The sequence below is a fragment of the Anguilla rostrata genome, chromosome 14 (assembly GCF_018555375.3).
Source record: "Anguilla rostrata isolate EN2019 chromosome 14, ASM1855537v3, whole genome shotgun sequence".
Taxonomy (NCBI): domain Eukaryota; kingdom Metazoa; phylum Chordata; class Actinopteri; order Anguilliformes; family Anguillidae; genus Anguilla; species Anguilla rostrata.
In genome coordinates, this window is record NC_057946.1 from 31,356,749 (window position 1) to 31,371,046 (window position 14,298).

At 48.0% G+C, this 14,298-nt stretch overlaps 1 protein-coding gene across 1 annotated transcript in view; it reads left to right on the plus strand.

The window, feature by feature from the left end:
- Positions 1 to 207: 207 nt before the first annotated feature.
- The window catches only part of LOC135239006 (myosin-IIIb), a 44,746-nt gene continuing 30,655 nt past the window's right edge, over positions 208 to 14,298 (plus strand). Inside the window, exons 1-4 of the mRNA XM_064307288.1 lie at positions 208 to 822; positions 2,181 to 2,246; positions 3,916 to 4,046; positions 9,236 to 9,338. Of these exons, the coding sequence (XP_064163358.1) occupies positions 724 to 822; positions 2,181 to 2,246; positions 3,916 to 4,046; positions 9,236 to 9,338 (399 nt within the window). The 5' untranslated portion in view covers positions 208 to 723. The remainder of the gene's footprint in view (positions 823 to 2,180; positions 2,247 to 3,915; positions 4,047 to 9,235; positions 9,339 to 14,298) is intronic.

Sequence of the window (14,298 nt, forward strand, 5' to 3'; positions counted from 1 at the left end):
ATTTTTTACACGAGTCTAATTTATAATGCCGGCATTAGAGGCTATCGTGCTCCTCGAATGGAAACAGTGACTTAATTGTTCATTTATGTTTTCTTAAATTAATTGGTTCTGTAACAACGTCAGCAACGTCATCCTGTTCATCTGATGTAGTTTAATTTGACTCGTCTGTATTTAATCAACATTTGCCTTTAATTTCGAATTACAAGTAGGGCTAAACGCCGGATTTATAGTTATTCTTCACGAACTCAGTGTGGCGAGTTAGACTAACGATGACTGGATCCAGGCCGCGGGTTGTAATATGCACATGAACACAGCCTACACAAAATTGGAAGATCTCCGCCTACAACTATTTCCAGCAGCGTTGGGAGTGAAAGAGTTAACCCACTTTGTGTCGCAAGAGCAGTGAGAGGGCGTTGGATAGTTCTCTACCTCAGTCTGTGGGTGATTTGCCTTCAGTAGTTCTGTGGATGTCTAACGATGGTCCACGGTGCTGCGCTGCTATTATTTAAACAAGCTGTTGTGTTATTCGTGAATAATTTCAATGAATAATTATAACGAAAGTAGTTTTATTTAATTTTATAAATCGTGCCGATGAAGAAAATAAGTTGATTCCTTTTTGTAAGTGCGCAAGAGTGGAGTTTGGGTTGCCGCTCAAGTCAACAGAAAAGATAGTGCACTACTGGAAAAGATAGTGTTCTCAATTAAAACCGGTTAATTAAAACAATGGAGAGACTCAAAGAAGATTTAGCGACATTGTCTGACCTGGATGAAAAAAGTTTGCTGGAATCACTTACTGGACGATTCAAGCAGAACCACATTTATGTAAGTGCACCCTAATGTTTTTATTTCAAACGCCAACGGTGACACTGTGTTTCAAAATCGATGCAACTTGAATAACGTATATTTGATACGAGATCACACCGACTACTGCATTAGTAGCACTCCCGGTAGGCTACTCGCCCATGATGAGACAACGAAATCGGTCAAACGCATGTTATGTACGTGGTACCTTTTCGTTTAGGGAGTCCGTGTCCTCCGGCCGCTCAAACGTTGACTGACTGGCTTCTTTGTGGTTTGTGTAGAATCCTGTGGTTACAACCGCTCCGATTTCTCTTGCTTCCCCCGGGGCCAGTCGTTGATAATCTGAGGTTAAATGTTAGTGAACGTTCACAAACTAATTAGCGCTGATTCTTAAGACAAAACAGGTCTCGGCATGAAAACTACATCTGCATTCTGCTCGGAAATTGCTGACTTGGTGTTTTTTTTTCTTGTCCTGAATGCAGTTCAGCCTGTGACTTGTATCGTCACGTCTAGGGGAGATTGTCTTGCTGCACGGCAAAGGCAACATGAGTGTAAAGCATCGCCTGCCGTCAGAAGTTGTTTGGAAACGAAGTAAATCTCACAAAATAAAAGAAGTCTGGCGTTAAAATAATATCTGCGTTAAACAATGAGTGCTTTAAACTGAATTTATGACGAAAAAAACGCTTAATTAAGGGTCAATGACATTCCAATTTGACCCGTTTTAATTGTGAGGTCGTGGTTTCTCAATGACATGTAACCTAGTTTAAGGAGAAGCTACGGCCGTGTTAGTCTAAATATCCTCATTTAGGCTATATTTTGACAAATGTCCGAGTGCATTATCAGAAATAAAGTACATCCAGAAACCGATAGACAAGACGTGTCCTCTTTCAGAATTAAGGTCAGGCTGGACTGGAAAGCCTAGACCCGCAGTTTAATGTGTAGGGGTTTGCGAATGAACTTCTCGTGTAAAGGTCCGATACAACACAGATTTAAATGTATTCTGTTAAACATGGCAGGACTTGTTGCACAGCGGCACGTTTCTAAGTCAGCCAGGATGTGCGTAAATAAGTACATTAATGACCTTGGACCAGTCGGACATCGCGGTTGCCCTTTCTATAGACATTCTTTGCCTGGCTGGGTTCAGGGGAGCAGTTGGCTGGTGCTAATTTGTTCTCCTTCTGATCAGCCAGTCTTACAGGGGAACACGGGGAGTTTTTTTTTTTAGGCCTGGCAGTCTTTGTGTTTTATTATTAAAGGGACTTACTACCCAGGAGAGAGGAGAGTAACACGTGTGTGTGAATGTACTGTGTGTTTGCCAGCCAGTTTTGAATTACAAATCTCTCTCTTTCTCTCTCTCATTTTCTCTCTCCCTCCTACAGACTTACATTGGGGATATCCTGGTGGCGATAAACCCTTTTAAATACCTGCCAATCTATGAAAAAGAGGTGAGTGCAAATTTAGGGCAGCTATTCGAGTGCTGAGTTTGCTCTGAACGGCTCCTTGTTTGTGTGCTGGTGACTCGATGTGACTTGGAAAGTTCAAAGGTTGCCGTTTTTAATCTTCTATGACAGCATGAGGGGGACATGTTCCCAGTCTTTCACCTGGACCCATTTTTAATATTCAAAGGAGGCTCTGTTTGTGTTACAGATGGCCCACCAGTTCCCTATGTAGTGCACTGACAGCCATTTGCTAGAAATTGGCCGAAACCCATTTGTCCACTAGTTCCCTATATAGTTGACTATCTGAGCCACAGCCTCTGTCCGCAGGAGCAGTAACTATGGTTACTCAGTCTAGCTCAAGGGTGTCCAGTCCTATCCAAAAAGAGGCAGTATGGGTGCAGGTTCTTGTTCCAGCCCAGCACTACAACGCTTGAAATAAATTAACTTATGATTTTCACTCAATACCTTGATTACTTGAATCAAATGTCTTGGTGCTGGGTTAAAGAAAAACAAAAACCTATGCCCACACTGGCCCTTTTCATGTAGGACTGGACACCCCCTGGTCTGGCCTCAAGGCTTGTCAGCTATTGGGGAGGGGGGGCTCAGCGTGGTGTGGTGATGTCATAGATTGTGATGTCAGAGTTCTCTGTCAGTTCCACACGAATCAGAGGTCGAATCAATCCACATTCAGTTCTGTTAGAGGGTGATCCTTCTGTATTTGTTATATGTGCTCCATCTCAAATTTAGCTCAAAGAACTCATGGCCGGGGGGGGGGGGTTAAATCAAATGAAAATCAAAGGCAGCTGTTGGGTGCGTAGTCAGAAAAAGCGCTAACGTTAGCCCTTTTGTGCCATGATTCGCCCCCAGAGTCCGTAACCGCGTCCTGACTTTGCAGACAAGCTCAGTGCAGATTTGTGCAGAGCTGAACGCCTTACTGAGTGATTGTCTGGTGGCACAGCCTGCAAAGGACTGACCTCATGCTCACTATGAGCCGCGTCGAATCTGGCTGTGCTGCCTTCGTCGCCTGGCTCTCCCTCTTTCGTGCCCTGTCTCTCTACACTGTCCAGTAAAGCGGATAAAGCCCTAAAAACAAATTTTAACAAAGTCCCACTGAGTGACATGTGAATTGGACACAGTAGGGGGGTAGCCCCTGCCTTATCCCGCATGCGCGGCCCCTCCGGTCAAGCAGGTGCCTGCTGGTTGCCGGTACGAGCTGGCCAAATTAGACTTCTCAGCTCAGCTGCGAATTAGCAGCAGATGAACCAAGAATGTTTTAAAAATACATAAATTAAGCTGAGACCTGGCAGAGGTGACCCCAAAGTGGAAGGTGATCTTGGTAGGCGAGATGGATGACCGTATTGTGTGCAGCGCCGCCTGTGGCTAACAGCTGCAACAGCGTCCCAGGACCTCTCTCCTCTAAAAAGAGAAATTTAAGAGTGACCCAGGTTTAAAAAAAAGTGTGTGTGATTTGCATGTAATGGGCCAGGATTTAAAGAAAAAAGTGTGTGTGATTTGCATGGAATGACACAGGTGTTGTGTAAATGTTTTTGAACGCGTGTCTCTTCGTTCGGTTGGTGCTGTGCTGAGGGTTGGTAAGTCACTGTGGCGGGGTGGCGGTTTGGGGGCGGGGTTAAAAAGCAAAAGCAGGATGGCCAATCGGCGCTTTGTGCCACAGGTGTCGGAGCGGTATAAGTGCCATGAGAAAGCAGCCTTACCTCCCCACATCTTCGCCGTGGCGGACCGGGCCTATCAGTCCATGCTGGGACGTCTGGCCACGGGACCCCGAAATCAGTGCATCGTCATCAGGTGGGTGCGACACCTCACTGCCTCCTTCACCCTCTCCCTCAGGGGTCGTGACCCCATCTCACACCCACAATCGACCTCTCACATGCTCTGGGTTGGACCCTGATCTCACACACGTCGTGACCTATCTCACACACCCTTTGGGGTCACGATCCCCATCTTACACACCCTCATGGGTCGTGACCCTTATCTCACACCCTCACACACCCTCTCGGGTCGCAATCCCCATCTCACACACCCTCATGGGTTGTGACCCCAATCTCACACACCCTCACGAGTTTCGACCCGCAATCTCACACACCCTCTCGGGTTGTGACCCCAATCTCACACACCCTCTCGGGTTGCAACCCCCATCTCACACATCCTCTCTGGTCACAACCCCCAATCCACATACCCTCTCGGGTCATGACCCCTATTTTCCACACCCTCTCAGGTCACGTCCCCCAGTCCACACACCCTCTTGGGTCGCGACCCTTGCACATGCTCTCCAGGGCTCTACTCGAAGCCAGGTTGGTTGATTGGGAGCACGCTCACTGTACCTCAGTGTCGTCTTGTTCCGGATGCAGATGAAATGCTTTTGGTGCTCCATTTCTCTGTTTTAGTACTGGCTATGTGTTATTTCTTTAGCACTTCAGAGAAACACACCAACCTCACCAATACAGTGAAAGTAAGAAATGCTGCATCTCTCACTTCCTGTAAAACCCAGAGTATTTCTGGGGACTGAAAAGGACTCCTCCTCCTTGCGAAGCATTTTCTTATCCACACAGTGGTTTTATTACATTGCAGGCATTTAGCAGATTTATCTTCTTATCTAAAGGGGCTTGCACAGCTTTTTACATAGCATTTACATTGCATCCGTTGCGACTGCTGGTGGACATATACTGAAGGTTAAGTGCCTTGCTCAAGGGTACAACAGCAGTGTCCTAAATGGGAATCGAACCTGCAACCGGTTACAAGATTAGTTACTTACCCATTATACTACATTGCTTCCCATTACATTGCAGAGTTCTTTTTTTATTTTTGGTGCTATGCTAATTTTTTTTTGGAGCAAATATATACTTATATTTTCCATAAGCTTTCTCTGCCACTTTTATTGCTGAGTCATATCTGCAAATGACTTCAGGATTTCACATGGGTTCTAAGGAAATACTTGCCTTAGTTGTTTACACACTCGAGTTCTTTCTCTCAATGAAAGTGGGTGGGTGGTACTGAAACATTTCATAAATGTTGAAATGAAAATCTCGTTGTCAACCTAATCTGTACAGTACCTATTTTACAGGTAGTTTTCTCATAAGATTTATTTTGAGTGGTTCAGCCTTGTACGTTAAGCCAAAACCCAATATGTAGTACAGTATCTTAAATAAATTTTACCCATGCTTAAAAAAAGAATATATATATATTTGGATAATCCCATGGGGTCACAGATGTTTGTTGTTGTGAAACATGAATTTTCTAGTTTGCTGAGCTCCACTGCGCTACACGTATGTGGCCTTCCTGTTTTTGGTATTTCCAGGAAACAGTCGGAAAAATAATGTTCACTATAAGTTTTAAGGACTCTCTCTTTCTGTGTCCTTTGCAGAAGTTTCTGAAAAGAGGGATGAAATAATTTTTTTTTTGACCTTGAGAGGGATTAAGGGATTTGTTTTTGACCTTGAGAGGGATGAAGGGATTTGTTTTTGACCTTGAGAGAGATGAAGTTATTTTTTAGGAGTGCTCAGAATGCGTAATTACAATGTCGTCACGAAAGAGAGAGGCTCTTGGGGTTGCATTTTATGATGACCCCTGGGAAGAGTATAGTTTTTTGGTACCAAACATTTATAAATCCAATTTCTGATGCCCATAGTCATGTCCTTCCAATGTTTCATTAAACCTTGGTACGTAACTTGAAGCTGAGCATTTCTTTTGTGTTTAAAGTAAGATGCACCGATCAAATTTTTTTTTAAATCGTGAGACAATAAACTGCAGACATGTTTTCTGAGAAACACGACGAAGGAAAATCTTAAAATTTACCCCCAGTTTCATGTTGTTCGTTTCCCGTCTTCAGAGACGTGAACGATGTCACTACTCTGGGGGCATCTTTTATTTGCGGCTGACCGTAAGTCCGTCCCCTGTGCTCACATTGAGTGGTTGGGTCCCATTCACCTCAAACACGCCCCTCTTTACGCCGTCCAGCCCAGCGCTGAATGGACAGGCCCGTCACCGTGGTTACAGGCCCCAGCTGCCGGTGAATGGGTCCTGCGGCCCCCCAGCGTCGGGGGGTCTGGGTGGGGTGGTGGAGGGGGGGTGATAGTGGTCTGGACGGGGGGGTGGAAGGTGATAAACGAGGGCAGTGTAAAGGAAAGAGAAAGACTTGCGTGCGTCTTCTATTCATACGGACTGGGGGAGTGAATAACAGCTATTTTTAAACCAGCCGCCCCCACTGTGACACTGACGGACACGTTTGCTTTGCATGGTTGCTGTTGAATGCTAAATTTCGAGCTACAGGTGTTTGGTCTGAGGCTCTCATTCCCATTAGTAGTAGGCGGGGAATGAAAGATTAGCTCAATCAACAGCGGTTGTCACTGAAATGAATTATTCTATGCAATGTTTTCTATTTGCTGTTAAACAATATTGTTATTACCGTGGGTTAATAATAATTTTTTTAAATAAAAAAACAATGCCTGAAAGACATCGTGTAAGGCATCCTTCCTTTTATCATTAAAAAAAAAAAATTATTTTGTGGGGATTGGGAATTTGGTGCCGTGCTAGATGCTAAGCGTTTGTGAAGTCATACCTTAGCCTGATTCTGTCACTCATTTCCATAGAGGTCATCTGACGCTGGTCTATGAAAACATACATTAGTAGAATTACTCCAGTTTTGCTCATTTAGCCAGGGGAAAGACCCCAAAATGAAAACGCATATTAGTATAATTGCTTTGATTTTATGCGTTTAGCCTGGAGAAAGACCCCAATCTGCACTGACATCACGCGGTTGACCTGGCCAAGGACGCATGTTTGCACATGGAGGTATTAGAAGTGACCGTAGAACTGTGACACGAAAGCAGTTCATATATACATCAGGCTGTGGTGCCTGAAAACTAGGCATTTAACTCTGCACTTAAATCTAAATGGAGCCTGAAATGAAAGTTTTCAGGAATTTGAGCGTTAGTTCAACTGCACCGCGCGTCTCTGCGTTTGCCTCGTTCGGGCTGTTGCAGTGCGTTTGTCCGACTAAAACCCGCTCCCTGCCTTTTATTTTCTCACAGCAAATAACTTTACAGTCCCTTTCTGCTGTTCCCCCCCCCCCCTTTGATCTCACCTCTTGAGAGGAGCGACAACAACATGTACTAGCTGTGCTTCCACCGCTTTGCAAGTCTCATCGCTTATGCAAAGGAGCGCGCCGCGGCTGCTAAGTGTTTCCTGCCGAGCCCGGGCCGGCCGTAAGCCTCGCGGTCAGGCCTGGGTGCCTGCATTCAATTTGGATACTGAAATTTACATTTAATTTGGAGTCAATTTGCTCTCTGGGGCCTTGTTGTTCGTAAGCCACTGCGTTAGTATGTGCCCTGTGCCCTGTGCCCTGTGTCCAGTGGCTGGCCGACTGCCCTGTGCTTTGTGTCCAGTGCCTGGCCGACTGCCCTCTGCCCTGTGCTTTGTGTCCAGTGCCTGGCCGACTGCGCTGTGCCCTGTGCCCTGTGCTTTGTGTCCAGTGCCTGGCCGATTGCGCTGTGCCCTGTGCCCTGTGTCCAGTGCCTGGCCGACTGCCCTCTGCCCTGTGCCTTGTGTCCAGTGCCTGGCCGACTGCGCTGTGCCCTGTGCCCTGTGCCCTGTGTCCAGTGCCTGGCCGACTGCCCTCTGCCCTGTGCTTTGTGTCCAGTGCCTGGCCGACTGCGCTGTGCCCTGTGCCCTGTGTCCAGTGCCTGGCCGACTGCGCTGTGCCCTGTGCCCAGTGCCTGGCCGACTGCCCTCTGCCCTGTGCTTTGTGTCCAGTGCCTGGCCGACTGCCCTCTGCCCTGTGCTTTGTGTCCAGTGCCTGGCCAACTGCGCTGTGCCCTGTGCCCTGTGCTTTGTGTCCAGTGCCTGGCCGATTGCGCTGTGCCCTGTGCCCTGTGTCCAGTGCCTGGCCGACTGCCCTCTGCCCTGTGCCTTGTGTCCAGTGCCTGGCCGACTGCGCTGTGCCTGTGCCCTGTGTCCAGTGCCTGCCGACTGCCTCTGCCTGTGCTTTGTGTCCAGTGCCTGGCCGACTGCGCTGTGCCCTGTGCCCTGTGCCCTGTGTCCAGTGCCTGGCCGACTGCCCTGTGCCCTGTGCCCTGTGTCCAGTGCCTGGCCGACTGCCCTGTGCCCTGTGTCCAGTGCCTGGCCGACTGCGCTGTGCCCTGTGCCCTGTGTCCAGTGCCTGGCCGACTGTGCTGTGCCCTGTGCCCTGTGCCTGGTCGACTGCAGAGTGTTTTACGTGGGGCACACGTGACCACAGCTAGCCCCTGGGACGGTTCTCGGTGTTCTCCAAAATGTCTGGTGTTGGCAGCCTGCTTTTCTTTTTTGCACTGCAGACTACAGCTTAGCTCACACAGAGCAGAGTTGGTGGAATGCAGCTTTGGCATGCAGTCCGCAAGCGCCCAGTCGACTAGCGGGCGTTGCTAGCGTGCGATGAAATGCAGACCAACTGAACCCTCCCGTACCGTGGGCAATGAAGCTACCCTATGAGGCTACTGCCGGTAGTCCGCACTCCCACGGTGCGGATTCTATCTGACGCTGGGGATCATCCATGCACTGCGGCAGGGTTCCTTAACTGAATGAGCCAGCCAGCAACCCCCAGAACTTTTAGTGCTAAGAATATGGAGGGCACTGAGAGTCTTCCTCTGACCACTGTCTGTGCGAACCCGACTCTGGCGTGAGGAGATGCGTTGGCTGGCTTCATGTTTCTCAGAGGAGGTCACATGCTTGTCTGCGCTTTCCCGAAATCAGTAGTGGATGTTTCAGTAATCGGCATTGATAACCTACAATTGGGTGTTCCTGGCTGGGGAAGAGTAGGGTCTTCAGTGTTCTAGAACTCCATTGCAGTTCAGTTGCCAGTAGCGATTGTTACATCGACATTACAGTGTTCTTAACTGGAGGTTCTAATCACATATTTGTGACCTCACACCTTAATGGAATGTGGAGTGTGTGGTCTGCAGGAGCGCTGCTCTGACGGGGTGTTTTTTTGTGTGTTTCCTCAGCGGAGAGAGCGGCGCTGGGAAGACCGAGAGCACCAAGCTGCTGCTGAGACAGATCATGGAGCTGAGCAGGGCCAACTCTCAGCTGGAGCAGCAGATACTGCAGGTGAGTGGAACGGGAGACACTGTGTGTGAGTGGAACAAGAGATACTGCAGGTGAGCAGAACAGCAGATACTGTGGGTGAGTGGAACGGGAGGTGCTGTGGGTGAGTGGAACAGGAGATACTGTGGGTGAGATGGTCACTATCTCCCACCCAAGTGATTTTAACCAGGGACTGGCCATGATGACATCATATTCCAGTCTACGCTGTTCAGTCAGACCGTTGACACCAAGATATGCTGTCTGACAGAAACTGGCCTCCTGAGTGATTTTAACCAGGGCTTGGCGGTGATGACATCATATTCTGGTCCTGCCTGTTCAGTCGGATAGTTAACACCAAGATTGGCTGTCAGACAGAGCTGGCTTTGTTTAGAAGGGTTTGCTAGTTTTGCAGGTCTAGAAAATAATGCCCTTTCTGTAAAACTTCCTGTATTTGCTAATAAAGGTTTTTTTGATTCAATGTGAGAGATGGGTGGGGCATGGCATAGTGGGAGTGATCTCTTTGAGACCGTATGCGAAATCCACTCATAATGTGAGGCAGAAAAGTTGGCGGGATGGTCACATGATGTGGGGACCTAGCTGCTGAGAACCAATGGGACCTGGAAGATTTGTGCGACCTAAAAATCCTTGTGATTTATAGCACACTGGCAATCACCAGGACAGCCCCTTTAAGTTTGGGGCCTTCACAGCCGGATGTTAGCCTCCACGGTGAAAATGTCAACACACTAGGATACAAGTAATGTAAAACAGTGATCCAAAATTGGGAGTAACTCAATCTCGGATAACTGGAATAGGCAGTATGTGGCTGGTATATGTAGCTCAAATACGGCTGTTATAGGCTGGTATATAGCTAGTATATGACCTGTATAGGCTCATATATGGCTAGTATATGACCTGTATAGGCTCACATATGGCTAGTATATGACCTGTATAGGCTGATATATGGCTAGTATACAACTGGTATAGGCCGGTATATGGCTGGTATACGACTGGTATAGGCTGGTATATGGCTGGTATAGGCTGATATATGTTGGGTATATGACTGGTATAGGCCGGTATATGGCTGGTATACGACTGGTATAGGCCGGTATATGTCTGGTATATGACTGGTATAGGCAGGTATATGGCTGGTATAGGCTAGTATGTGGCTGGTATACGACTGGTATAGCCCGGTATAGGCTGATATATGTTTGGTATATGACTGGTATACAGCTGGTATATGGCTGGTATAGGCTAATATATATGGCTGGTAACTTGTATTTTGACTGTTGTCTGGTATTGCTGTGTGGTATTACTTTACTGAAATGTGTGTAATTTAATGTCTGGTGTTGCTGTATGGTATTATTTAACTGAAATATGTGTTGCTTTAATTAAATGCATTAAATGTCTGGTGTTGCTTTAATTTAATTTAGTGTGTGGTGTTGCTTCAATTTAATTTAGTGTGTGGTGTTGCTTTAATTGGGGGAGTGATGCTCGCTGCAGCTACATTAGTGTTTGTGAGGCTCACTGTTCCTTCTCGGCTGTAGCTTTGCATTATCTGGAATGATTTAGATCTCGATGACGGGACATAAAATCGCAATTTTCTGCGGCTCTCTAGCGAGCATAATCTGCTGACTAAGAGCTTGGATTGTTATGGGACTGTGATACCGTACAAGGAAAAATAGCAAAGTTGGTCTTCCTGGTTGGGCTTGCGTCCAATGGTACAATTTGAATTATGCATGTTTTAACTTGCCCTGCTGACAATCCACATTTGAAATGACTGCAGAGGGGGGAGTGGGAGTGGGCATTCTCTTCACTGGATCATGGCCCTGATTGCATGTGATGTGAATTATCGTGTAGCTCGTCTGCGCTAGTGCTTAGCTGGGGACTCGTTTTGCTCGCGGAAGTGGAGCGTGTGTTATCCACGAGCTGCAGGCTTGGAGCTGAGCCAGTTCACGCAGGCGGTGGGGAAAATGCACTGCGAGCCAAAAACATTTTCCTCTGAGGTTTCAAAACATTTTATTAACTTTTTTTGCTCAACAGTTTGCATGTCTTTGCTTGTGCAGTATTTGCAATATGGAAGCTTTTTTCTTTTTTCTTTCTTTTTTTTTTTATAAGACTTGGTTGGATGGTTCTGTGGCAGGATGGATGTTTGAGGTACAGGCTTCGATCGGACACTGCGTTTTCTTTAAACGACCTTCCCGTCAGTCTCTGGACGATGTGCGCCGGGCGCAGTGACAGCTCGCGGCCCATGAGCTGGCTACACGGCCCGACTACATGGCTGATACGTTTTCAGTGTGTATTTCGGCATGTTGGAGGTGCCCTGTGACACCAGAACAGAACCTGATTCCCCTGCAAGCCCTTTGCAGACGACGGTCTTGAGTTCTGGTTGGTTATGTTTGGCATTAAACGGCCCGAAGTCCGGGTTCGGGAGATAAGAGACGGAATGAAAACACAGCTTGGCTCTCGTTGGGGTTTTTATTATTTATTGTTTTGTGATTTGTGTCTTTGGAAGTGCTGGGCCTCTGGGTCCAGTTCCTGCCTCGCTGTTGCCCAGGTCTTTCGAGACTCATTCTGAATATATATGCTCTTCCGCTGCCGGTGGAGAAGCAAGCTGGTTCACTCTGACCCCACCGAGGGAGAGTCTGAGAAGGTTTCATGGCAACATGGCGGTTAACCCCTTGGTGCAGTAATGTTCCGCTTGGTGGAGCCTTTGATGGAAGAGGAACTGTGGTGGTTGTGAGTGGTGAGTCTGTGCCTCTGCATGGTTTAAACTTGCGATGTAGCTTCTTCCCACGGTTCTCCGCCATTTTTTTTTTTTACTGTGCTGGATTTATGGTCAGCGTGGGATGTCGCCAGTTCTGCAACATTTTCTCATGTCTGGACCATCGCTGGCGGTGGCTGTCAGTCAGAATGGGATACTAGTCACCCCCCCCCCCCCCCTCACCCACACAAAAAATCCCATCCCCCACAATCTCATGTCCCTGGGGGGGACATTAGATCATGGCATTAGACGTTAGATCATGAGCCCCCCCCCCCCCCCCCCCAGCTTGGATTAAAGAGCTGTCGTCCCCTGTGTGCACTGTTTATTTTTCTGTGTTTGTGTGTGTGTGTGTGGTGGAGGGGGGTATACACTGTTTATTTTTCTGTTGTCCAATAACATCTGGTGAAAGCCTGTGTTTTGAGTTGAGCGTGACAACTGTAACCTAATGACTGCGGTGTGCGTGTGTGTGTGTAATGGCAGGGAAGGAAGTGGGGACTTCTCTGGAGACAAGCTCAGTAGCACAAATCCCAGTAGGCAAAACAAAACCCTTTTATAGCCCCGCTAGTTACCTTTCTAATGTTCCCTCTTCCTCTCTTCCTCTCTGGCGGTTTGTGAGTTTCCAGCGAGCTGGAGGAGCAGCGATCCGGACGGGGGGGGGTACGCGATTAAAAAAAATAAATAAATAAAAATAGGTCAGCCCAGATGAGGACGCTTTCTGACAGTGGGCGTGGCGGGATGTGGCGGTCGCACTATGTTGACACTGCCCTGGGGGGGCTACATCATCCCCCCCCCCCCCCAGTGACTCACAGCTGGGGCAGAAGCCGCAGCTCGCAGTTTCACAAAGGGGACTCGCACGAAGCATCGGCTCAGCAGGCTTCAGCACTGCATTCTGCTGCATCCCTGTAGCAGACCTGGTGTGTTAAGGCACTCACAGGTTAATAAGAGCAGCTGAGTTTGGCGGGGGGGGGGGAATACGCAGCACTTTTGGGGCCTGTGGTAGGGGGGGGAATACGTAGGCACTGTGGGGCCTGTGGTAGGCTCATGTGAAGTGAATCGAGAGTAGTTCTTGGCCTGATTTCTCCAGCCCTCGTCTTCTGTGGGCGGGGGGGGGGGGGGGGGGGTGGGGGGGGGGGGAGGTCGTTAATCGTCAGGCGGTGCGCCGTCAGCTTTTTTGCTTGGGCGATTTCTTTGCGTTTGAAGCCGGTTTCGATAGCGTCAGCCGCTGGTTTTAAATCTGAGAACCTTAACGGCGGATGGCTCAGGGCTCGAGCGCGTCGCGTGGAGAGTGTGAATCCTCCCTTCTGCTGCGCTGGACTCACCCGGAGGCTGGAGGGGGCAAAGGTTAAACTAAAGGCCCAGGGTTATTCCCGGCTGCTTCTGGCTGCTGTAAAAGAAAAAAAAAAAAAGACACACTTACAGGGAAAAACCTGGAACCCTGCTTTGCTGTTCTGCGCCAGATGCTGTTCTGGGTTACCGCAGGCGTGTAATTGAGGGGTGCGGAGATGATGACTGAGTAGAGAAGGGGGCTCGCGCATGTGCTTATGCAGGAATGAAAGTGGAAGGCAGGACTGCAGGTTCTCGGCGCTGGTCCGTCTGCAGGTGCCAGCCCTGCCGGTCACTGCGTTTGACATCCGTAACGCTGTTCTGCCGTCTGTGTCTTGCTTTGACTGTTGGGAGGAAAGTCACTGCTGTCGGACAAGCGAGGATTAAGCAAAAGTATGTTTATTTTCTGTATGTTTAAAAGTATGTTTATAAGTATGTTACGGAGGCAGTCCGTTAGAATAATGAATTGACATCATACATTCTTTGTTGAATGCAGGCTCACTACGTCTAAATTACAAAAACAGAAGACATTAAACAAAACCTTAAATAATTAATTTGAAAATACCGGAAAAGCGAGAGAGGCTGATAGGTCAGACCATGCCAAATTGTTACCCTCTTCCAGTTTCAGGAAGAGGGTAACAATTTGGCTCAAACCAGGATGTTTGCCCTGATTGGGTTATTCTTAGTTAAGGTATGAAAGGGAAAGGGTGTGGGGGGGGGGGAGGTGTGGGCGACATACACAACGAACCCATAAACATAAATCCAGACAAACATAGGCCTACCCTAACATGCTCGCTGGTTGTCCCTCTGTTTATGGCAAGCGGTTACCTAGTTTGCAGCTAGTCCAATGCCTTTTCTGTGTTCCCCTAATAAAAAGGGTGGTCATTTTTTGGTACTCAC